General features: G+C 42.0%; 2 protein-coding genes across 2 annotated transcripts; both read left to right on the top strand.

Moving 5' to 3' along the window:
* Window positions 1–7,073: 7,073 nt before the first annotated feature.
* On the top strand, window positions 7,074–8,493 carry hoxa4a (homeobox A4a; the record flags this gene model as incomplete). The annotated part of the gene is made up of 2 exons (XM_079232121.1): window positions 7,074–7,491; window positions 8,028–8,493. The coding sequence occupies 2 exons, from the start codon at window positions 7,074–7,076 to the stop codon at window positions 8,369–8,371; spliced, it is 762 nt and encodes a 253-aa protein (XP_079088247.1). The 3' UTR covers window positions 8,372–8,493.
* A 7,246-nt stretch (window positions 8,494–15,739) lies between these two features.
* hoxa3a (homeobox A3a) lies at window positions 15,740–23,677 on the top strand (the record flags this gene model as incomplete). The annotated part of the gene is made up of 3 exons (XM_079231721.1): window positions 15,740–15,771; window positions 19,608–20,184; window positions 22,893–23,677. The coding sequence occupies exons 2-3, from the start codon at window positions 19,725–19,727 to the stop codon at window positions 23,675–23,677; spliced, it is 1,245 nt and encodes a 414-aa protein (XP_079087847.1). The 5' UTR covers window positions 15,740–15,771; window positions 19,608–19,724.

The following is a 23,677-nucleotide window of genomic DNA, read 5'->3' as shown; positions in this document are numbered from 1 at the left end:
ACTGACGGCGAGGCTCCGTCTGACTCTCTCTTTGCAGGCTGTAAGTGTTACTTGACCGGTGCAGACCGTCACTATTGCTCAGTCTGCCTCAGTATGGACCGGACGCTTTCCAGGAAGAGGAGCGCGTCTTTGGGTAAGTTTCTGCAGACTATCCGGTAGCCCGAGAACAGCCAGCCTGTGTTAAACAGCCTTATTATTGTGTTTGCTCCCTCTATCTGTCCCTATTAGTCCATTACGCTAATTTGTCAGTTGTGCTGTGCTGAATACTGGTCTCGGCAGATGTTGCGCAGGGTTGGGTCCGGCTCATGGCTATTTAATTGCTTCCTTCCCCGTGTAACTTGTTTCCCTCCATCTGTGGTGTAACTCATAATCCATTTTTACATGTTGGATAATTATCTCTGTGTCCATTTCCACCCCCACAAACTTCTAGTTGTTGTCGTTTTATTGCATTGGAGAATTCACAGACGGTGGACCAGAAAGTTTCCAAAGGATGTGTGGAGATTTCCTTGATAAAGTTAGCAGCTAATGCAGGCCTACAGATGTACAGCTCGGGGTGATTGGATTCTGTATGTGTGTTCTGATGACTTTTGGAAGTTCTCTGTCCATCATTGGAAAAAAAGAAAGTTTCAGTTGTTGTTTTGCTGAGCGCTGCGCTCCACATGTTGGCACCGTTATGGCTTTAGGGCTGTAAACCGTGTCAAGTAAACACAACATGGAAACAAACAGCAGCGGGGAGACGTTGGAAAAGGAATTCCGTTTTGTGTCAGCCACGTCGGGTTATGTTTGGGGTTGAAAAGTTCAGATGACCTCTTAAAAGTCACTCTCGCTTTGTGGTGACCTCTTGTCCGACCAGTGCCAGGGCGAAACATGCAGCCACCAGCGGAAAACATGGACTCATAATAGGAAATATAACTATAGATACATATCTGTATCGTTTCAAAGGCTTTTTTTTTGGACGCGTTGGCTTTTTTTCTTTTTACGCCTCTGACTATTTTGAAAGTGCCCTTTTCCAAATTGAAATCTTCAGGCCAAATGTTTTTGTTTTTTTGCACTATTTGAGTTTTGTGAGTTTTTGCCAGCAAAAGACTTGCAATTAACCACCCAGCTGTATTACATGTATTACCTGGTTGGATTTGCAAAAGGTAATTTCTGCCAGCCATCACAGTTTGTATATTCGACGTTTTATGTTTGGTGCAGAGGCCTTCTGTCTAGACTCTTTAATGGTTGCTTCTGAACTTTTCTTCAAATAAATACATATATTTATATTTTTAGATAACTTGCTCAATCCATTTCCACCAATCCTATGGAGTGGATTTTAACATCTGGTCAACTTTTGATAATCATTTCTGGACAGATGAGCGGGGATTCTGCCAAAATTCATTTAAATGTTCACTTTTCGTCATCAATGAAAAAAAAAATCAGAGGTTGTGCCATTTGTCCAATTAGCGGAATAATCCAAACTGCAAACACCCCTCTGTTTATTGCCTGCAAATTACATTCTTTGTGACGTAAATAATTCACAATTTGAACAAAATACGGAATTTCCACTATTTCCAGTTAGATTCCAGACCCAGAAAAAAACCCAACAAGACATAGAAGGTGGCTATTTGGAAAATTAAAACCCTGGCCAATATTTCAAAAGGAGAAATGTGGACAGGGCCCCATGTGCTGCATACTGGCAGGCAGAGCGAGAGAGACGCTGCAGGTTCATCTGGAGGTCAGCCACAGCACCAAGATAAATCTGCATCCTCTCAGAGCCACCAGCAGAGCTCGCTTTAGGCCAAGTTCACTGTCACCCTGCTGTATATAGAGAAGGGGAAACTACTCACACATCCACGGTGCCATGCACGCGCACACTCGCCTTCACGCTAATGACACGTTTGCTTGGCGTTGCCTATAAGCATAATGCGTATAAATTAATTTACCTAGGGACACAGAGCCTGTGGTAACGTCCTGTACTGGAGGAGAAGATGTGAAGCGAGAGGGGGAGTCTAACTTTACGTGTAGCCTCCAACAAAGACTTTTGGCTGCTTTGGTTGCTCTATAACGCTAATGAATGATTTGCATATTTTACGGCCCTATTAGTCTTGAGTGCGAGCCTATTGGATTTGTCTTTTCATCCCCTCGGTGGAAACATCACACAGCAACAATCGCGTTTTAGGTCTTGTGCTGGCATCTTCACTAATTATGAAATTTGTGGAAAATGATCATCGTGATGGCAAGAGATAAATACACATTGTTCAAATCAATTTTTTTTCGTTTCGAGAGGGGCAGATATCTCACTGGGCCGGGACAGATGAGAGCGAGATAGCTGCAGAAGAAGAGGAGGAAAAATTGGGGTCAAAAGTTGAGGCGCTGAGCAAGTCTCCGTCATCTGTTCACTCGGAGCTTGATGCCAGCCTTATAATAGCGATCTTGACTCTCCACACAAAAGACAGAATAGCTTTGAATTACATATGTTGCGCGGTGCACTCCAGGTGAACCCTGAAAGCGCGGTGACCTCGCGTTTGGGACCGGGGGAGGGGACCCCCCACCCGTCCCCAGCCACAAGATTGAGTGGCTGGCGTTTTATTAGGGCGGTTGATTGGTGAATTTCCTTTGAATAAATTGCATTTGATATGTTTAGGGACGAGGGCAACATTTGCATTTTGAGGATTGATACTCTCGACCCGGTCACAGGGTAATGGGAAGGCCCACAGCCCCCAAATTGAGCCCCCGGACCCCTTAAAAAACATTTAGCCCCTCTCTTCCCGATTCGCTGAATAGAAATCCTTTTAAGAAAACAGAAATGGCACAGATGTTTTTTTGTGAATCATAGAAAGAAAGCTAAAAAAAGTTTTTTTTTAGAAAGATATAATTATATGTATTGTATTTTCACTGGGCCTATTTAATAGTTTAATAATAATAATAACATGTAACCTTTGTTTAGGTGTGAGAGCTCAATGAAACATAAAAGTGAAAACAATATGGCTGATAGCAAACCCAAATTGACGCCAAAAAAAACATGATTACATATATTGATATTATAATTTAAAAGCCTTAAAATGGGTCTGGGTTGAGTCACATAACATCTTATATGCAGCCGGTACCGCAATGGAATGGATCATGCGATTTTGTAAAAAAACACACATTCTAAATTCTAACCAGCATAGAAAAACATGCAATCTGGTATCCCTTGGATAGAAAATATCAAATACAATCTGACTATATTGGTACTGTAGGGTTCATACATTTGTTTATGTCCATGTTAAAATTGCACTAATTCTAAAAAAAAAAGAACTTTCTATAAGAAACATTTACAAAGCATTTGAAGTAATTTAACACATTTGTGGAAACACAATATATGCTTTTCTCTTTGTAAAATGTTTAAATGTATAAACAAAGTTCACTGAAATGAAGAGCAGGCGGGTCATTTGCTCAATCACAACTTGGTTTATTGAATTCAAAAGAAAAAAAGCTCGTCACTGAAGAATGGAAATGTCCCGATACGCTGCAAGGGAGTTCACCTGAAAGTCAATGCGATAAATGTGATTACTCCACTCAGGTTTGCTCTATAATTTTCAATAAAAAAAGCATCGTTTGATATATTTTAATTAAAACATTACGAGTCTTATCTTTAACTTACCTTAAAGTGCACATTCCAACTTATTTAACATTTGCAATGTGTCTACACATTACGCTTTACTCTGAAACATTAGTGTCGCCCTTCTCTGCAATATTCTGTCTCAATAAGTTTAATTAGAACAGCTCTTAACTTAGAAGAATAAAGAAGATACCCCTGCATTTTCTAAAGGATGGAGCTGCTTTGTTCTTCTCTTTAACTACCGCTGAAGGCTTGAAAGTCACTATGTTTCTGTCTCATCAGCGGTATTAAAACTGCAGCAGAGCCATATTGTGGAAGCCCGTTCTGTTGCCAATCCTTGGTGTGAAGTGGTGTGGACATGATCGTACGTGACACACTGTATAACATATCTATATACTTTTCATAAATGTGTTTACTTATATGAAAATATTTCCATAAATGCATGGAAGGTGTTTTCTAGCCCGAATCCTCGGCCCATCTTGAATGCAGAGAGGGTTTTTTTTTTTTATCCCGCCGTCAGGCTCCGTATAGACACGAGACCTTGTGAGGGCCATCTGCAATCTGTCACTATCGTTACAGCACTTCTCTGATAATCTAAATTTACAGTAAACTGTCAGTGTGATGTATATTGGCTAAATAGACCTTCACCTCACAGTATACGCTCTGAAAGGGAACACCGTGATCCGGCTGTTATTATTTAGACCTCAAATAAAGAACATCTTAACACAACGCTGTAACGGGTCTTATTCACAAAATAGATCTACATAAATGTAGTGGAAAATTACTAAGATAGTGTCAAAGCTATTTTTAACATAGCGTCCAATTGCTTCCTTTTACTCCAATGGTCAATTTGATGATTGCTGTCCTATTATATTTTGTGCATGCTGCATTGTTCGAGAGATTTCTAGATGCTTTATAGCATTTAAATACACAGCAGCACTTTGAAGACATGGACTATAGATAACGGAGGCATTACCAGCACTGTTATCTAAGAGGACCGGACTCTTGAATCATGATATGTTTCAATAAAGCCATTCGGGTGAAACAAAGAAAAGAAAAAACAGTCCATATAGCAACAAGTAGAATGACCTGTAAAAGCAGAGTAAGTGGATAATAGTGGGCCATATTTATACAGCACCTACATGTAATAGAATGGCAGCAGAATGTACATTTAGATATGAAGTGAAGTCGTCTTACCGCTGACATTATGTTGACATATTGCCTCTCAGGTGGTCTCTTAGCCATATGGATACAGCAGATATATGTCGAGAAGTACATCAGCTGCCATCTACTGTGAGTTAGGTGCGAGAAAGCCTGTTAGATAGTAACAGCTCTGCCTTACAGCAACAGTGTACGAGAAATGCCATTTTGAAGAGGAAAAATTGAGGCCTGCCTCTGGTGTGTGTGTGTGTGTGGGGGGGGGGGGGGGGGGGGGGGGGGTTACCTGTTAAGTTGTCTGCATAAAAAAAACTCGTGGTTTAGTGATGGAGATCTGCACAGTGATTTTTTTTTCTGCAGCATAAATTGAGTTGCAAGATCCCCTATTTCACATATTCTAACACATAGTTTTTCGTGGGATTTTCGAGATAGTTTGAAGTCTTTTGCACACCAAAAATAATCTTTTGGGAACCGTCCTGGGGTGCTGACCCACGCTAAGTGCTCCCCCAACTCCCCAGGGCTGAACAGACCCTGCAAAACTGAAGTCCAAGTCCGGGGTGAACCCCAGGTCACTGCGTCTAACAGATATGAAAATGTCGCCTCTTTGGGAAAAGGGGGCACGCCTTGTTGTTTAACAAAGAGTGTCAATGGGAAAGATTAATCAGAAACAAAATGGAAACGGTGTCACTTTGGGGTCAGGCAGAAGTTATCTCTGTTTAGAGGAGCGAATAGAATAGGGGGGACCAGGAGAAGAAGAAAAAAAGAGAGAAAAGAAAGCTTTCAATATTTCCGAAGTTTGGCCTCTTGTTTCTCCATGCAGAGGCCTTGTTGATGTGGACAGTGTGGATCCGCTTTGTGGAGAGCTGCTGCATCTCCGAGGGACAGCTATACAGTGTGGCACCTCGGACATGGGGAGGAAACAGGACCTGGACCTGATGGCTGATGGCGAGAAGCACGGTCAGATACTTTCATGTGTTTTACTTTTGGAGACATGCAGTTTCAAAATTATTGATAATTGTCAATTTATTTAAATATATGGAAATTTCCCTCCAATTATTACATTTACTGCTATTGCTATTATTGCTATTATTATTTAACCCTGGAGTGTTTGCCCCTTTAAACTTGTAGCGTTCTCCCTCGTCAAAGCATATTTTAGTTAATGCATGGCGATGGTATTACCTTGGCCGGGGTTGTTTACAGTAAAGTGATGCTGCAGAACGCGCAGGGCAGTCATGTTAAGATATTGCATAATTGTTTTTAAATGTTGGGAAATTGTTTGTGGAAAAGGTTTTAATTTATTTGCAAATGCAATGAGATTTGGACAATGTTATTGGATAAGAGATGATCTGTGCAGTAGAGTGCAATTCTATACTACAGACGGTCTATGTTGGTGAAAAACGGCAGTTTGGTATGCGGCTATGAAAGGTGCGTCTGTAATTGTTTGTCCGGTGTTTGGATGTCCTTTCAAAGGCATGTGAACACAGCAGAACTGATGATACGTGATGGCCGTGCGATCAGAGCCAGATAACTTTCATGTGGTGCAAACACAAAGCAAAAAATAGCTTGGAATTATTGCTATGTTGTGGCAAAATTGCATAAATTAACCGTTTTCCCATATCATGGAATGAAGAAAAATGAGCCTTGTGCATTTACGTGAGAGAGGATAGTTTTCTCTCGTTTGTAAGTGTGTCATAAACGGGTGTCACCATGTCCACTGATACACAAGTCATATGTTTGATATGCATGCCTTGTGTGTCCGCAGAGCAGCGGCTCGTGTGCACCGTTGTATTTTTTAAAAATATTTGAATAAGCTCATATGCAACATTACAGTGTATACTGTTGTCTTGGCGTGTTTTTGTTTCCCTGTTTGTCTTTTGACTCAACACGTTTCACACTCCAACAACCGGCATTCACCACACTAGCTAATAGAAATAGTCCTTTGTTTGTGTTAACCTTTTATTTGGTCAGGACTTGGATTTCATATCCACTTTCGGTTTCATAAGAGGTGGATTTTTTATCACATGCAGGAAAGCCTCACCCACATAAGTTTGGCTCCATGCAGTAAACAAGTTAGTTGATTGGTTTTTGCTTTATATACTGTGATTTAATAAGAAAAACATCAACGTAAGCCAGTCCGAGCAGTGTTGGTGGTACCAATGCCATGCTTTCCATTGGTTCCTGTTTACATGATGCCCACAGGATGCGCGGTGATTGGTGGCGCTTCCCACGTGACCAGACAACTTTGTACATTTGACAGGGAGTAGGAGGGTTTTGTGGAGATCAGAAAAACGACAGCGCGATAAAAATTAGTATTGTTGCACTTCACAAATTAATGACCATGAGTTCCTACTTGATAAACTCCAACTATATCGAGCCTTCCTTTCCTCCATGCGACGAATACCAGCAGAGCGGATACATCCCGAACCCTGGTGATTACTACGAGCGGTCAAAAGATACGGGCTTCCCCCATCACGACGAGCAATCCTATCCGAGGTCAAACTACACAGAAACGGGCTACGATTACGGCAACGTTCCCGCCACCGGACTCGATGATTTCTCCGAAGGACATCACGCACAGCCGCAGCCGGTTCCACAGAGCCACGGTCCGCGCCTTCCCGCGGCCCCAGACGGTGGCGCAGCGGAAAATGCCAGCAAAGACTGCAGCCTCGCGAGTGAGGTGTATCCCGGTGCAGCGAAGGGCAAGGAGCCGGTGGTCTATCCGTGGATGAAAAAGGTCCACGTTAACAACAGTGAGTTATCGTCACGGTTAAATAGCAGAACCACTGAGAAACAACCACTGGAACACACGCGAGCCCATTGAGGCAGCACTAGTAGCAGCCCTTACAACAGCAATTTACGACTATCGAGCAGCAGGGTCGGTAATTAAGGACCCTCGTAAATTTTATTGCCTGTGTTCGTCTGTCGGGGCCATGTGCTTTTGTTGCTTTTTAACCCAAACTACCTCCACCACTGGAGCCGAGCCAAACTGTAATATCCAACCCCGCTGTTTGTTAATCATTTCTAAGCTTGATATGTCCCTGGATGCGAGTGCTTGTACACTCGGCATCTCCACATTAATGTCATGTCCGTAAAATGAAACACGTCAGAGAGTAAAACAAACAGAACGGCTGTGATTTTACACCAAAACGCAGAAATGTTATAGAATTTTTTTCAACGATTTAATGTGTGCATTGGAGGAACTTTACTGGTTTGGATTAAACGCTATATCTCAGCCTGCATGTAACACCTGCTTGCATGCCTGTGTATGGCTTTTCCCCCCCTCCAGTCAATCCCAATTACACTGGAGGAGTGCCCAAGAGGTCCCGCACTGCCTACACCCGCCAGCAGGCTCTGGAGCTGGAGAAAGAGTTCCATTTCAACCGGTACCTGACCCGGCGCAGGCGGGTGGAGATTGCGCACACCATGTGTCTGTCAGAGCGCCAGGTCAAGATCTGGTTTCAGAACCGGAGGATGAAGTGGAAGAAGGAGCACAAGCTTCCCAACACCAAGATCCGCTCCTCCAGCTCGGCCTCGTCCTCAGCCTCGGGGGCCCAGCAGCAGCAGCAGCAGCAGCAGCAGATCAAAACAGGCCAGCAGCTTGTCCCCACGCCGTGCACGGCAGGGCTATAGTGCCCGAATGAACCCCATCCAACACAAAACCCAATCCAGACTGAGATGGCAAATATCACAAGTGGAATTTGATGGACCTATTCTCAGTATTTTACACATGGTGTTATCTCTTTCACCTTGCCTCTGCCATTGGGCCCCTGTCACGTCCTTTGTACCCTTTCTCCTCTCCGCTCGTCCTCGCCCTCTTCATATAAGCTTGAGATTCACCTTTAATTGCCATGATGGCAACTAAAGTGTTTATATATTTGTTTATTATTATGAAAGAAGGATAACGCACATTCAAACGTATGACTTGGATCAAAATGTATCATGACAGTTCAAATTGAGTGAGTTAAAAGTAAGTTTGAACTCATTTTTATATGTTCATTTTGAGTATTGTTTTTATATTATTTCTCATGGAAAGCTCTAATATACTTGAAAGATATAGACTCTAGGTGGCTGTTTAGAGGTATGGCATCAGTCAGAGTAACAGTGTAGTTTGTGTGTTTGAGTCGGTTGGTTTACTGTTGAATGTAGTCCATGGTGACTTTCACATTTAATGTACATAGGCAAATCATAATGAAGGCACAATAAGAGAAGCATTTCGTCACGTAGAAATATGTTTGTTGGTATTGTATGGTCTAGGTTTATTTGTGCTATAGTCCGTCCCATGTTGTGCTGTGTTCTAAACTGTGAATATTTGTATGTGTTGTCTCAGTAATGACCGTTGTGATGTAGGCTAGTGTAGGCTCAGTCTGTCCTTGTGAAATAAATATGTGCTTCACTTATAAGGTTGACTTTGTTTTGGATATTATGTAATTGCAAATACTGATTAGATTTTGGCGAAATGTGTATTTTTGAAGCCGCGCGTAATAACGTGCAAATGCATGTATTTAACTCCTCTTTTAAAAATAGATTCATAATTTGAGGGTTGTATTTTCAAATTCGAACATTTCACTTGCATGCCGTTTGCTTTAATTACAGTCCAAAAACAATTGATTCATAAAGCCTTTTATCCAGTGTTTGGATATATATGCGTCTAATTATGATTGTGTGCGTAAAATTGCATACGTACAATTGTGATCGAGCATTGGACAATGTACTGCGCCGCACATTAATAACACTTTAACTTTATTAACTATGTCTGAATATTATCAAATTATATTTGGATTAGATTGTGTTATTTGCAGAGATGATTCACGTGCTAATCAGTGCGCAGTTTCTCTTCTGTAATATTTACAGAAAAGGAAACAGATCAAACATTTCAGGTGTTTCATATCTGTAACCATATTGTAAATGAAGTATGTCTCACAACACGTATTCCCATCTGCAAGACGTTGCGTAAAAGGTATTTTTTTGTCTAACTCCATTAGGTCTTTTAATCCTCAACTGACAGGAATTCTAATCCAAAATGTGGCAGAATGTCGTGCGGATTTTCGTGGTTTAGGAGGCAGATATATATCAGCTGCTTAAGAGTTGCAGGCTTTGCTACTCATACGGGAATCAAACCAAACCCTGATTGTTAAATGTATCCGGCTTCACATATTGTTTTCTCCTGCCACTATAAGGAGATCTCGGCCGACCTCAGTGCACCAGAGTGTGAGTGTTGGTCACTACCTGATACATCCAAACAATAGAGAGTTCAACCCGGGGACACGGCCGGCTCTGGCCAATCACCAGCTCAGAGCACTTCTTCTGACCCCTGACCTTTCAACACACACAATGTTCAGACCATACATCAGTGCTAAGACCTCCACGGGCTTCTTCTTCTCATTTACGATTTACCCAGAGACAGCGCGGAAACAAAAACGGTGTTTAGGTGTGAAACTGAGCCATGAATTCTCCCAAATTTTGTCTTAAAGACAGCTCTTCTGCGATATATCACAGAAACGCCGCTGTCAGGTCGTTCAGAGAGAGTAGATATATGAGCTTAAACATGCTGTTATTGTGCAAAATGTTCAATATGTTTTTCCACTCATGGTTTCTGCTCAATATATGCCAATAATTGCGCAATGGATGGGTCAGCTATGCATTTAATAGTAAATAGATAACACTGACACTCACCAAAATTCCCACAGAAAAAAAGCCACAAAGTGACAGATTTATAGTCCAAATTCACACAAACAGGGTTTTATAGTTATTGATACAGTTTGTGTTGCATCTTTCACTCAAAATGTTAGTCTGCATATGAAAAATAATCCTGCAGAAATGTAAAAAACCCTCTCTGCACACACTACCCAGACCTCTGTGCAGCCCTGGCTGCAGACACGAAAGCTGTGCAGAAGATGGCGTTGAGGCTGATTGGCACCGATTTTGCGCAGACTCCAAGAAGTCCAACTAGTTAAATTAAAGGATTTCAAGTCATTTGATTCGCGAATAGAGGTCACTTCCAATGTACTGAAATTTTAATTCGCTCTTTCACGTGACTTGTTGAATAATGAATGCCCCGGGGTCAGAAATAGATGTGAAAATCTGACTTATTTTCATTTGAAGTGATCCTCTGCAGGGTGCAAGTCAGATCTCTTCTCATCTGACAGTCACAGCACACTGTCCGCTGGACACAGACCGGCATGACCTGTGAGTAGATTTGGATGTTTTTTTCCTTGTGGAGGTGTTAAAGGATATCCCGGAAGTGCAGTTTGCTTCATGATCTTCTGGTGAATATTCATGTTTATTGTAATATGATCTGCTTATATCCAGCTATACATTACGTTAAAGTTGCTGAGCTTGCTAATTTTACAATTCATTATTGAACTCAACTAATTTTGTTCCTCAATTTGACTGCAATTTTTTTTGATTGGCTTAAAAAAAACATGTATGACATATGTGTTTTGTGCTTAAACGTTTAAACACTGGAACCTCCGTGTTCAGGGCCAAAACTTCTTAAATCTTTAAACCACGACAAATTAGGATGTTGAAATGTAGTAATCACTTTGCCAACAAATGTTTTATGAAACCAAATAATTTAGCAAATTTGTTTAAAATGAATTAGTACTATATGTGATGGCAGATGTGATGATGTCATATGTGCAGCTTAAACTTTATTGGGCAAAAGCAATACAATCACTTCAAATTGACATGTAAATAGTAGCGAAATGAAGCATCAGTCTGCATTCATGTTGGCAAAGTTTACCTCAAAAACACTCAAGATGGAACTAAACTTGGTGGTTGTTTGTAAGGATTTTGAATTGGCAACGTTTCCGTTTGTTATCAATTGTTAAGATTGTCATCAATCTATTAATTCCACTATTGTATTTGAAGATGAGAGTACGTGTATTTCAACAACAGTACAAAGGGCTTCTGTTGTATGAAAGAGCCTTTCAATGAGAGTGAACACAATAGGCAATTTAGACACAGATTAAACATTAACAAGTTCCATAGGGTATGTGACAATGTGAATAATAACAAAAACGTGAATAATAGTGTTATTATTATTATTATTAATAATAATTATTATTATTATTAATAATGATAACAAGGATACGTATTTTGCAAATACCTCCAAAATGTAACGGACAGCTATATTTACAAAAGTCGACCAATATATTTAAATGTGTGACTATTTCACAAACTGCTGTGAGACTATATGTATTTATACTATGATCGAGGGACATTTTCAATCATGAAAAGCCAATAAGTTCAACATAAAAAAAAAAATTTAATTACAACCACCTTAATGCAAACAATTATGTTGTCCTTGTTTGTCTGCATCCGTGCGTGAGAGATGTCTCCAAGTCTGCCTAAGGCGTTGAGTCTCGCATTAGCCTTAATGTTGGCCGATGTAAACCTCGCAGAAAGAGTTATCTCCGCCTGAGTGTAGGTAACCCAAGCCTGGCTGTTAAGAGCTCTGAGTGTCAACATTGTGGGGAGATATGGACCGCCGTCTGGCCAACCTCCAGAGCTCTGCCCCTCTAACTCCTCTGTGCTGACAGTGATAAGGAGCCCTGATTTGTGTAAATAGCTCTGAAACATTTGTTTTTATGCGAAAACAGTTGAGATTTAAGACATAATTAATCATCTACTACTTTTGAGTCTGGTAAAAGTGCAACAAAAAATAATCAAATTATAGGCTACCAGCCGAGGGCCTTTAATTGTTTCCATCTTCTCCTTGTTTTGGAACCCACAATAACTTCCCTCTGGACTCTCTATGCCTCTGCCCGGGTCAGGGATAAAGTTCAGGTGCTGTGGCGAAAGCCAAAGTGAGATTATCTTCCAGATGCACGGTCATGTCCAGCCTTATACTCCCATGGTGACAGCTCCACATCTGTATTTGCAAGAACAGAAAGAGAACAAGATTGCACACACACACACTACAGATAAAATGTGTCACAAAAAAAAAAGAAACAAGCGTCTAAAACCTGTGCGTAAAACTTATTTTCTAACCCAGGTCATTGTTAATCCTCCTCTTTTCTTTAGTTTTTCAAGCGTTGCAGGTAAATTAAGAAGAGCTGGTCTGCTTCCGTTCTTGCCTTTAAAAGTTTACCGCTCAAGTTGTAGTTTGAGAAGACAAAGGCTGGTGTAGGAGTGGGATGCTGTCTGTGTCCGCCCCGAATGATTAATCGTTGTGGTGGGATTTTTCCACGCCCGCTGCTCGGTGTCGACGGAAAGCAAAGCGCCAAACGGTGCCGAGAAAAGAGAGTCTCTTCCGGGATAGGACTTTTGGACATTCGTGGAGTTTATCTATTTACTATTTCACGCTATAAAGATAGGACTTAGTTTATACTGTGGTTTTGGCAAACACCAGGATTATTTCGTCGTCGGCACTTTTGCACCCCCACCCTCCCCCTTACAAAGCAATTAAACTCATCATTTGCAAAAATCTGTAATTTCAAACATCACTCAGATGGTGAAAGGAAACGGGTAAGTGCATTTAGGTCAAACGGGGGTCCATGTACTGATCAGCGGGGTCGAGCAGCCTCTCTTAGGCTACCTCACCTCCACTTTCCGCTCACTGCTGACTGACACACACCCCTCCCGACCACCAGGACACCCTCCTCATGTAGGACAGGTAAATGTGTGACATTTTTCCGTTTGGCCATTGTTGATGGAGAACCAAATGCTGATTAAGTGGTACTACAACCAAACTGCAATACTGTGGGGGCGATATTGAGTAAATCTCTGCAGCCCTGGTTGTGTTGTAAAGAGAAACGAGCATAACGTATGCTGGAGTGGTCATCACGCCACTCATAAAATGCTATGTTGCAGGGAAAGCCCTCATCCTCTCGCATAGTGCGAATTGTCACGCGGCAGTGCAAAACATTCTGGTGTCCAGCATGGCTCAGAGCATGAGCTGGCTGCACTTCAAACTGTGCATAATGCAGGCAGCACCCGCTCTTTCAGCCGCTAACAGGCACCAAATATATGGCACTTTAAAGCTGACAGAACGCTCTTTCCCTCTGAATGGGCGACACGTGGAAAAGCTGCTTCTCTGCGAGAGACTTGCTCCTCTGCCAGATACATTGCAGTGTCACATAGCCCTCTTTTTTTCTCTCTCCCTCCGAACTGATCCGTTTCTCCTCAGGGGCAATGACTGCCTCCATTAATGATTCACGGGCTCAAATAAAAGGGATTTAAGTTGACGTTGCGTCACGTGAGTGGGGCGCATAATACTGCGCGATGTTATGGCACGGGGAAGAAACACCGGAGCCCCGGTCTGGCCATATGATGCTGATTATATGCGGGTTACCCCCACTTTCCGTAAGGGGAGTCCGGGATTTATAATTGGTTTTCCGAGCTGAAAAAAAGAAAAGAGAGACAAACTGAAAGAGAGAAGATCCCCGGTTTGTGGATGTATTCTACTGCTGTCACGGACGGATATGTTTTTCCACGCGGACAGAGTCAGAGACCGATCTTCGGGAGGATGGATTTTATTTTGAGGTATTTCCGCCGATTGTTCATTACTGTCGTGAGTTATTGCCGCGCGAGGCAGAGGTCAGTGAAATAGGGATCCGGGGTTTCTGTGCAGGGCGAGGAAATATAGACAGGTAGCAAGAAGCTATGTGTTAATATCTCCGATTCATCATAGCTAATCGAAACATAAACAGACCTTCATATTTTGCATATAGTATGTATATATATATATATATATATATATATATATATATATATATATATATATATATATATATATATATATATATATATATATATATATATATATATAGGTGACGATGTAAGGATGAGTGTGGGCCATTAGGATATAGGCATTGTTCCATGTTGTGCTTCCTGCTTCATAGTTATATTAAAGCCATTATTAGTTTCCATGCAAATTTGAGTAAGACAGAATGAATTATTTCCGTTGTACTCATCTTTCTGATGGTAAAAGCAGTCATTTGGATAAATGGGCCTGTAAGTCAGTTTGTAAATAAAGCGGCCATTTAATATCGGCTTCCATGAACGGAAAGGAAAAAAAACCTCAAGCAGAGCGTGCGGCTGCTGCAAGGTGCAGCAACCAGTCCTATAAAACACAACATCTCGCCTTTACGTGGGTGTTTTGTGTAAATGATACATCAGGAAGATTTGCACAAAAAAAAGTAGAGGAAAGCGGTGAGGTTGTGTCGCTCCGCCAGGGGAAACGAGCATATAATGGAAGACGGAGTGCCATCCAGGACCGCGCGGCCGCGCTGAGGTCACGGCGCTGCTTCGTGATTTATGGGCGAGGGGACTCGGGGAAGATGCTGCGCGAGAGCTAATGACTATTCGATCCGTTTGTGGAGAAAATGCTTACCGGTCAGCAGGGAAACTATGCAAACACGTTATTTGCATTGGCCCATTTTACGTTATTAGTGATATTACGCTGATAGGGAGCAATATTTGGTTGTAAATGCTATTTTTGTCTTTGCATTCTGGCTTTTATTTATGTATTTCGTCTATTGTTTTTTTATGTTATTGTGTTTCCTCCAGATATATACATATATACATATATATATACATATATATACATATCTATATCTATATATATATATATATATATATATATATATATATATATATATATATATATACAAAATGCAAAAAAAATAATGAAGATATGAATGGTCCCAGTAAGCTGTAAGGTTATATCTTAACACAAAGACTGGGAGCCTGCTGCTAAATCTAAAATCCAAACCGAATAATTATCTTGAAAATGTTTGCATCACATTTAACTAAATTAGGGTTAGCCTGTTTTCGAGATGTTTCATTCTGCGCCTTCAAAAAAAAATAAGGCCTTCTCAATTACGTAAAATAACAATAGACTTATTCATAATAAAATTGTCCTACCATAAACAATTAAAAAACTCGCAATTGTATATTTTCCAGAACACGTTAAACGGTTATATTATCTTCTGAGAAATTGAAAAATGTTTATTTCTCTTTACAGAAATCCAGTCAAGTAAATCCAGGCCGCTGCACGGTCTCCGAGACACCTTCAACTGTCTTCGGTAAGTCCATATATCTTTATTGATTTGTGTTATGAATGCTTGATGGTGATATCCTTATTCAATTTCTAATAAGTACCACACACGCCCACCAACGCACTCGCAGGATAGAGAAGCAGCCTATGGCTTGTACATTTCCTTGTAGCAGCAATATGACCAGCCCGAGAGCAATAATTCCTTCTCTTCCACTTGTCTTTGTGGTGTAATTTGTCACTATAAAAGTGACGAGGGGAATCGCAGCTCTTGGAGCGGTGCCTTACTCCTTTCAAAAACTACTTTCAGTGAAAGCCATCTGCTTGTAGCTGCTATAGTTTACTGCACTCAAGTTTTAAAAATGGATTTTCTTTCATCAACATTTCAGGTCTTTTTTCCTTCCCATATTGTTTTACGCCATATTGTGTGCACGGCACTATACGACCACCACCTCCTGACATTTCACCCTCAGCTCGGGGGCTAAAATAAAGAGAGAGGCGAATCAGCGTTTTATCAAAATACAAAGAAGTAAATAATTATACAATGTGACTACTCATGGTTTCCAAAAGAAAAGGCCGAGTTGGCTAAAAAAAAAAAAAAAGGAAAATCCTCACGCGTAAATTTTTCTCCCACTCAGTCTCCCACGCCGTCCGTGTGTTCTATACCTAATTCTACTTGCCACTGAATTTAGTCTCAGAGCCTGGAGCCAGAAAAGAAGCTGCAGCTCTGTGTACGTGTTTACCGCCCGATCCATCTGAGAGGACATAAATCTACTTTCTTCCATTCTTTATGGCTGCAAAAGAGGAGCATTGCCATGCAGAGGGATTCCCTCTGCTGCCGGCTCTCTTCCTCGCTGCATGTCCTCCGCTCTGCCTTTTGGTGATGAACCTTCTTCCCATTTTTCACACCCGGCTCCCGGTGGGGTTCTCCCTCCTTGACATACTTCGAACACGGCTTTGATCTGAAGTTGTTGTCCTTTCTAATCTTAAAATAATACTGTGGTGTGTTCTTCATACAAGAAGCCATGCAGGCAGGCAGTGGAATACTGGCGATGGAATGAAAACAAATTGCGAGTCTCAATACGACTAAAAAAGATTGAAGACTATATGCAAAAAGGCGGGTTAATGATCAATCCGCGGATAGAAGCCCTTTATGTCCCGTGGAAATGGAAATGCAGCATGGTCAGCGGCTGATTATTCCTTTGTATTCTCCCCTCTCTCGAACATCTCCTTCACTTGGCTAATAATTCCACCACAAGACGTGAAGTAAATAATAACACAAACAACATTTTTAAACACTTTAGGAATGGACTCCCATTATAATTGAAACGATATGTTTCTTCTTCTTCTATACACTACCTCATTTGGTTGGGGGAGGAGGAGAGACTTGATTTGAACTGGCTTTCCAAGGCGCTACTTATTTGCATAATTTTTTTTTGTCTATGGTGACGCTCTGGTTCGGGGCAGTTCACTGGTGTCTGCATGGTACTGGTGAAGGATCACATCGTCTAGCATATAGCCTTGGCTGAGTTTAATATTGCTATGAAGCCCTGGCCGTTGCTCTAAAGCATGACGATACATTCAATCTTGAGGCCAGATAACTCTTATCTCGCTGACCCGACTGCTCACGCCTGCTTTCGTAATCTTGGTGTACCCATCCACGTCGAGTAGGGGGGGGGGGGGGAGGAAAAGGGGAAAAGGAAAGGGGGTTCTCTCGGCTCTTCCCTTTTTTTCCTGTGTTGTGGCTGCTAATGCCTGGTGCATGGCAGGGCGCACTCTGCTGCTGCTGCTTCACCCAGACAGCCCCTGCCTTTAAACTTTTCTCTGGATTACTGCTTTGATCGATTTCGTCGCTGAATGAGAACATATCGCTCGGTGCTCTGCATTCGTCGTCAGAGGAGAAGGTAAGCAGGGCCAGAAATAGGCTCCCTCGGTTGTAAATGGCGGAGTTTGTGTGTCGCGCGGTGATTTATCACCGTATGACTTAGATCTCGGTTCAGGAAGAGTTCACACACACACACAGTCAGGCAGCAAGATTTCTCTAACGCGGAGCAGAGGGCTGCGCAGAAAGTCTGTCATTTGTCTCTCTTTCTCTCTTTTATGACTATCGCAATGGCTCGCCGGGAGATAGAGAGCACAAAGCTCCCTGGTATCTTTCCCAGTTCATCGTGTGTGCAGATACAGCGGAGACACCTTCTTCCACTCCGCGGTTTAACTGCATTGAAGACACGCGCAGGGTTCATATTTATAATAATTTGCTTTGCACGGTTGCACTAACTCAGAGTTTGCCGACATTTCCCTTTCACTTCTTTGCGTTACTTTTATGAAAATGCATTCTAGTTATATGTTTGCTCCGGATTTATACCTATGGATTTTGGTAACAAGAAGTTTTTATTACAGCCTGCAGTATTAACATCGTTAATGTTGGGATCACATTTTTAATCAGACACATAATACCAGCCTATTAGTTTCAGCAGTGCAAAATAGAAGTTAGAGTTGCAATCAGTTTCTTTGGATTTATTTTAGTTATTATTTATTTAATATAGTGTCCACATGATATGCTTTCTTCATTGGATCGACTGTAATAGTTAAATCTAGAGTGCAGACAAAGGAACTGCATAATTGCACAACCAAATAGTACATAAATAGGGCGGGTTTAATTTTATATTTGTGGGCCTATTGAACATTATTCACTTTTATTTAAAGGTAATGCAGCACATTGTTATTATTGTCAATACGATCATTATTACTTTTGAATCGTTATTATTATAATTATTATTATGCATTACACTTCCCTATTTAAAATGGCATTGATTTAAGCACCGGAAGTGCACATTAAATATGTCGCTATTTCATTTGTAATGTGACAACATAAAAGATTTCCCCATGATGACCCGTGTATCTGTGTCAATTATGGTTTATAGTTTCCCAAATAATCTTTTAGAGGCGGATCCCCATGGTTACCTGCGTGAATTATGGTAGTTTAGCAGCTCTAGCTGTGCCATGCCGGGTTCCTGTCCGCCTGACTACCGGGCTTAGCTGCTCACCGGGCCACTCATTCTGAGCAGGCCGTCCCGGCCCGCTGACCCCCATATATCACCGCGACGGGCCGCCGTGTAGACAGCACCGACAGCAGCCATTATTATGGGCCTGCAAGGAAAAGTTCACAACGTGGTCATGGAGATGCACGGATGCTCGGCCGGTTTTTCAGGTTTCCTCGTGGCTCTTCCATTTATCTTGCAGCATGCAAAGAAGAAGAACGAGAATGCGGTTGTTTATGTTTTGCGTCAGGTGGCCGAGGAAGCACAGCGCATTGAGATCTATCCTGTTTTCTGAAGGAAGAATATTTTGTGAAATCCGAGTGAAAAAAAAGGGTTAAAAGTGTGTGGGTCAAATGAATGCATTCACTTGCTATATAACAAATGATATGCAGCGTTGACAGCCCTGTTGGTAAAATAGCAACATATCATATATATTATTTCCCTATGTGGTTACCCGCTAATAAAATGTCCCTATAGCACACTTTTTTTACCTACAGCATTTTCTCTAAAAGGTGTTCTGTAACTCTATATTCAGTTTTATTGTTAATACGTTCAGACGTTTAAAATGGCACGCAATTTCTATTTAGGTCCTAACATTGATTTGGCAATCTGAAATGCTTTTTGAAAAGGTTTGTTTTGATGTGGTTTGGCACAGATGGTAATGCAAGGTTAGTGCTGCCTTTGTGTAAGCCATAAGGTAAACGGTAATAGTCTACAGGACTGTTGGCCCTATCTTGCTTCCATAGTCTCCAGTGTCAGGTCTGTATTGAAAAGTAAGATGGATCGCCACCATTTCTTCTCCTCACAGTGCGTCTTGTAACCCTAGGTTCACCCGAGGAGGCCATTGGCGGAGAGGCGTCACGTGACCACGGGGTGCCAATGTTATTCTACAAGGGTGTCAAGACCCTGTCAGTTTCTGAAATAAATATTGGGAAACGGCGAGATGCAAAAGGCAACCTACTACGACAGCTCCGCAATTTACAGTGGCTACCCATATCAAAGCGCAAATGGCTTCAGTTATGATGCCAATCAGGTCCAATATCCCCGGGCCTCTCATGTGGAAAGTGAGTACCATCGACCTGCCTGCTCCCTGCAGTCTCCTGACGGCTCCGTGGCTCTGCAGAAGCCGGGGGAGATGGCGGAGAGCTGCGACAGGACCACAGCCATTCAGGCGGCGCAGTCCAAGGTTCATCCCGAAAGCAATCAACCACAGGTGCCCGTGTCAGGCCCACCCCCTCCCTCACAGTCCCCCGGTGCTATCAGCCAAAACACAAGCAACGGTTCCAACCAGCCCAGTGTCAAGAACGGCTCCCCGACCTCTACGACTCGCAAACACATCTTCCCCTGGATGAAGGAATCCCGCCAGAACACCAAGCAGAAACCCAACAGTAGCTCCAGTTCAGGTACTTTCATCCTAAACACTTCTGCTGCTAACACACACATAACTCCATAGCATCTGACCAGAAAGTTGCATACGTTTTGTTGTGGGAGGACAGGCAGGAGGGAGGGTGGTGGTAAGGTAAGGGGAGAAGAGAGAGGGGGCAACCAGCAACTGGACAATTTATTTTTGCAAGAGGTGAAATGATCAGTGTTTTCTGTGTTAGTGTTAGAGATGTGCTCATTTTACTCCATCATTTAAATCAGTTGTTTGTGTTATTATATTGAATTATATATATATATATATATATATATATATATATATGTATATATTGTGTTCCCTCGGGGGGACCCTCAAGTTATTCAGGAACTGCAGCCAAAAATGACTATTTAATCACCACCTCTTTGACACAGCCAGGGTTTAATATGTTGTATCCTGTAATAACTAAGTTACATCTTCTTGGAATTTATATACAAGTATTCCCCAAACGTGATATATAAATACACTATAGGGTTATTGACTAGACATAATGGTGTGCCTCTTCATTGAAAGTAGAGTCCACCATTTGGGATCCATGTGCCCTGCAGCTGACCTGTCCTTACTGTAAACATCATCCACTGATCACATAATGTTCCTGGGGAGACAACAAACAAACCCGCACAACAGTTGTTTCAGTTTGTCCTGCTGTTATGATGAGAGGGAAACTTAGTGGGTCAGAGTGGGAGGTCGTGTGTGGGGTGTTTATTTACATAGAGGCAAACTAAAAATTAAGATATACTTATCTACCCATGACCTGGTTATTTTGTAAATACAGTAGGCACTATTTCGATACAAATAGTATTCAGCAGCAAAATTGTAATTCCGTTGCCTAATTTTGATTTATGTGCTAACCATTTAGGCATTTTTTTTTCCATGTACGCAAGCCAGACCCTGCTGTTGTGATGACAGGAAAACTTAGGTCATGTTGGGGAGTTTGGGATCTTTATTTATATAAATCTAACTGAAAGATTAAGAGATGCTTATCTTCCTAGACCTTCTTGGTTGTAATTTAAATAGGTGCGTTTCTTACAGTATATCCTAAAGATGTTCAGGAATATAGTGTCGTTTATTTAAGTTAATTATATATATATATATATATATATATATATATATATATATATATATATATATATATATATATATATATATATATATATATATGTATATGAATGTTTCCATTAGTTTTAACAGCATGTTGACGTGTTAACATGTATGGAAACCACTTTACGCACGATTTACGCACGTATGAAGGTCAGGCCCTGCTGTTTAATTGGAGGAAACCTTGGTGGACCACAGTGGGGAATTTGTGTTGGAGCTAGTTGTCTACAAAGAGCTAACTCAATGCTCAATAGTATCGCACCCGTCATTGTTATTTATGTTGGGAAGATGTTCTCATAATATTTCATCAACTGGTAAAAGTGCGAGGATTTATGAAACGTACACACGCACGTTACGCACGTGTACGCACGTACACAGGCCATATTCTGCTATTTAAATGAGGAAAACTGCTGGGTCAGGGGGAGGATATGCATGTAAGAGAATACACACCCCAAAAATAAACATATCAGTTAATCTTACCTTAATTGCATTCATTTTTTTAAATATATGGGTAATTTCCAAATTAAGTTGTATGTATTTTCTGCAAATGGACAGCAGCATGAGGAGGGGTTTTCATTATTGAGGTGCTAATTTGGATGAAAAACCTTTTACGCACGCACGCCAGATAGATTACATTAATCATGCCCTTTACACACATTTCCAGAATCAGTTTTAGTTATATTATTTAAAAATATAAAGTAAAGCATCATACAATAATAATTGTTATCATAATTGACATAAAAGAGTATTCCCTGTGTTCCCTTGTATCCCCATAACCTAATAGGTACGGTTATGTCACGCTGCATTCCTCTTGCTGCACGTTTAGACACAAGTGAAATTTATTAAGTGTTGGCCGCGTTCCACAGCAGCAAATAGGCCAACACCTTGCTATTCTGCAGCCAAGCTGCAGCTTCTTAGAAGAGGAGGCTTATCCGTGAGGGCAGTGGTTTTTACACCCCGAGGAATACATAATGCTTGTGTTTGCATTACGTTTGTGCTCCTCTCTGACTACGGGGGAAGAGAAGGGTCAAACGTTTTAGAAGGTTACCTGATTCCATTTCAAATATTGACCCACTGTTCTTCAGTTACATTTGTTTCTTTGTAGTTAGTGTAGCGTGTACACAGACCCAGAGCCATACACTGATTGCTAATTGTCTTATGGAGCCCTCACGATAACCCTTGTGCTTTCCAGTAGGCAGTGGGTTTATAAAAATGTGCGCAAATGCTCACGCGCAGGGGAGAAGAAGAAGGAAAACAAATCGATGATAACACCCCTATTTAAGTCTTGGAGCAGGGCATATTTATCTAGTAAACCACCCCCTCTTGATGGTTGAAAGTTCTGTTATCAGCTGTGTGCGTGTTGTCAGACGAGTTTACTCTCACTCTCCTGTCTGTCTGTCTGTCTGTCTGTCTGTCTCTCTCTCTCTCTCTCTCTCTCTCTCTCTCTCTCTCACACACACACACACACACACACACACACACACACACACACACACACACACACACACACACACACACACACACACACACACACACCCCATCTCTCCCTCTGTAATGGATTACTGATTGACACCCTCCTCTCCTCCTCCCTGACAGTGGAGAGTTGCCCCGGAGACAAGAGCCCTCCAGGGTCAGCAGCTTCGAAGAGGGCCCGGACAGCTTACACCAGCGCCCAGCTAGTGGAGCTGGAGAAGGAGTTCCACTTTAACCGGTACCTCTGCAGACCCCGGAGGGTGGAGATGGCCAACCTGCTCAACCTCACGGAGAGACAGATCAAAATCTGGTTCCAGAACCGGAGAATGAAATACAAGAAGGATCAGAAAGGTGTCGGGATGATGCCTTCTCCTGGCGGGCAGTCCCCTCGGAGTCCCGGGGGCCCGGTCTCCGGTGGTGGTGGAGGATACCTCAACTCTATGCATTCTCTAGTAAACAATGTACCTTATGAATCCCAGTCGCCGACGTCTTACAATAAACCTCATCAAAATGCATACGCCATGGCCACGTCATACCCCCCTCCTTTGAACAGCTCCCTCAACAACTGCCCGCCCTCCCAGAAGAGGTATCCCGGGACCGACTCGGCCACGCCCGAGTATGACGCGCATCCTCTCCAAGGCAATGGCAACTACGGGACTCACATGCAGGGCAGCCCCGTGTACGTCGGCGGAGGTTACATCGACTCAATGCCCAATTCTGGGAGCTCCGTTTTCGGTCTAACCCACCTCCCGCACCCGCCGTCCACAAATATGGACTACAATGGAGCAATCACAATGGGCAACAGTCAGCATCACGGAGTGTGTGATCCGACACCGACATACACAGACCTAACGGCGCACTACTCTCAGGGAAGAATCCAGGAAGCGCCCAAACTGACGCATCTGTAG

This window comes from Taurulus bubalis, assembly GCF_910589615.1.
Source record: "Taurulus bubalis genome assembly, chromosome: 16".
Taxonomy (NCBI): domain Eukaryota; kingdom Metazoa; phylum Chordata; class Actinopteri; order Perciformes; family Cottidae; genus Taurulus; species Taurulus bubalis.
This window is presented reverse-complemented; position numbering and strand designations above follow the sequence as displayed.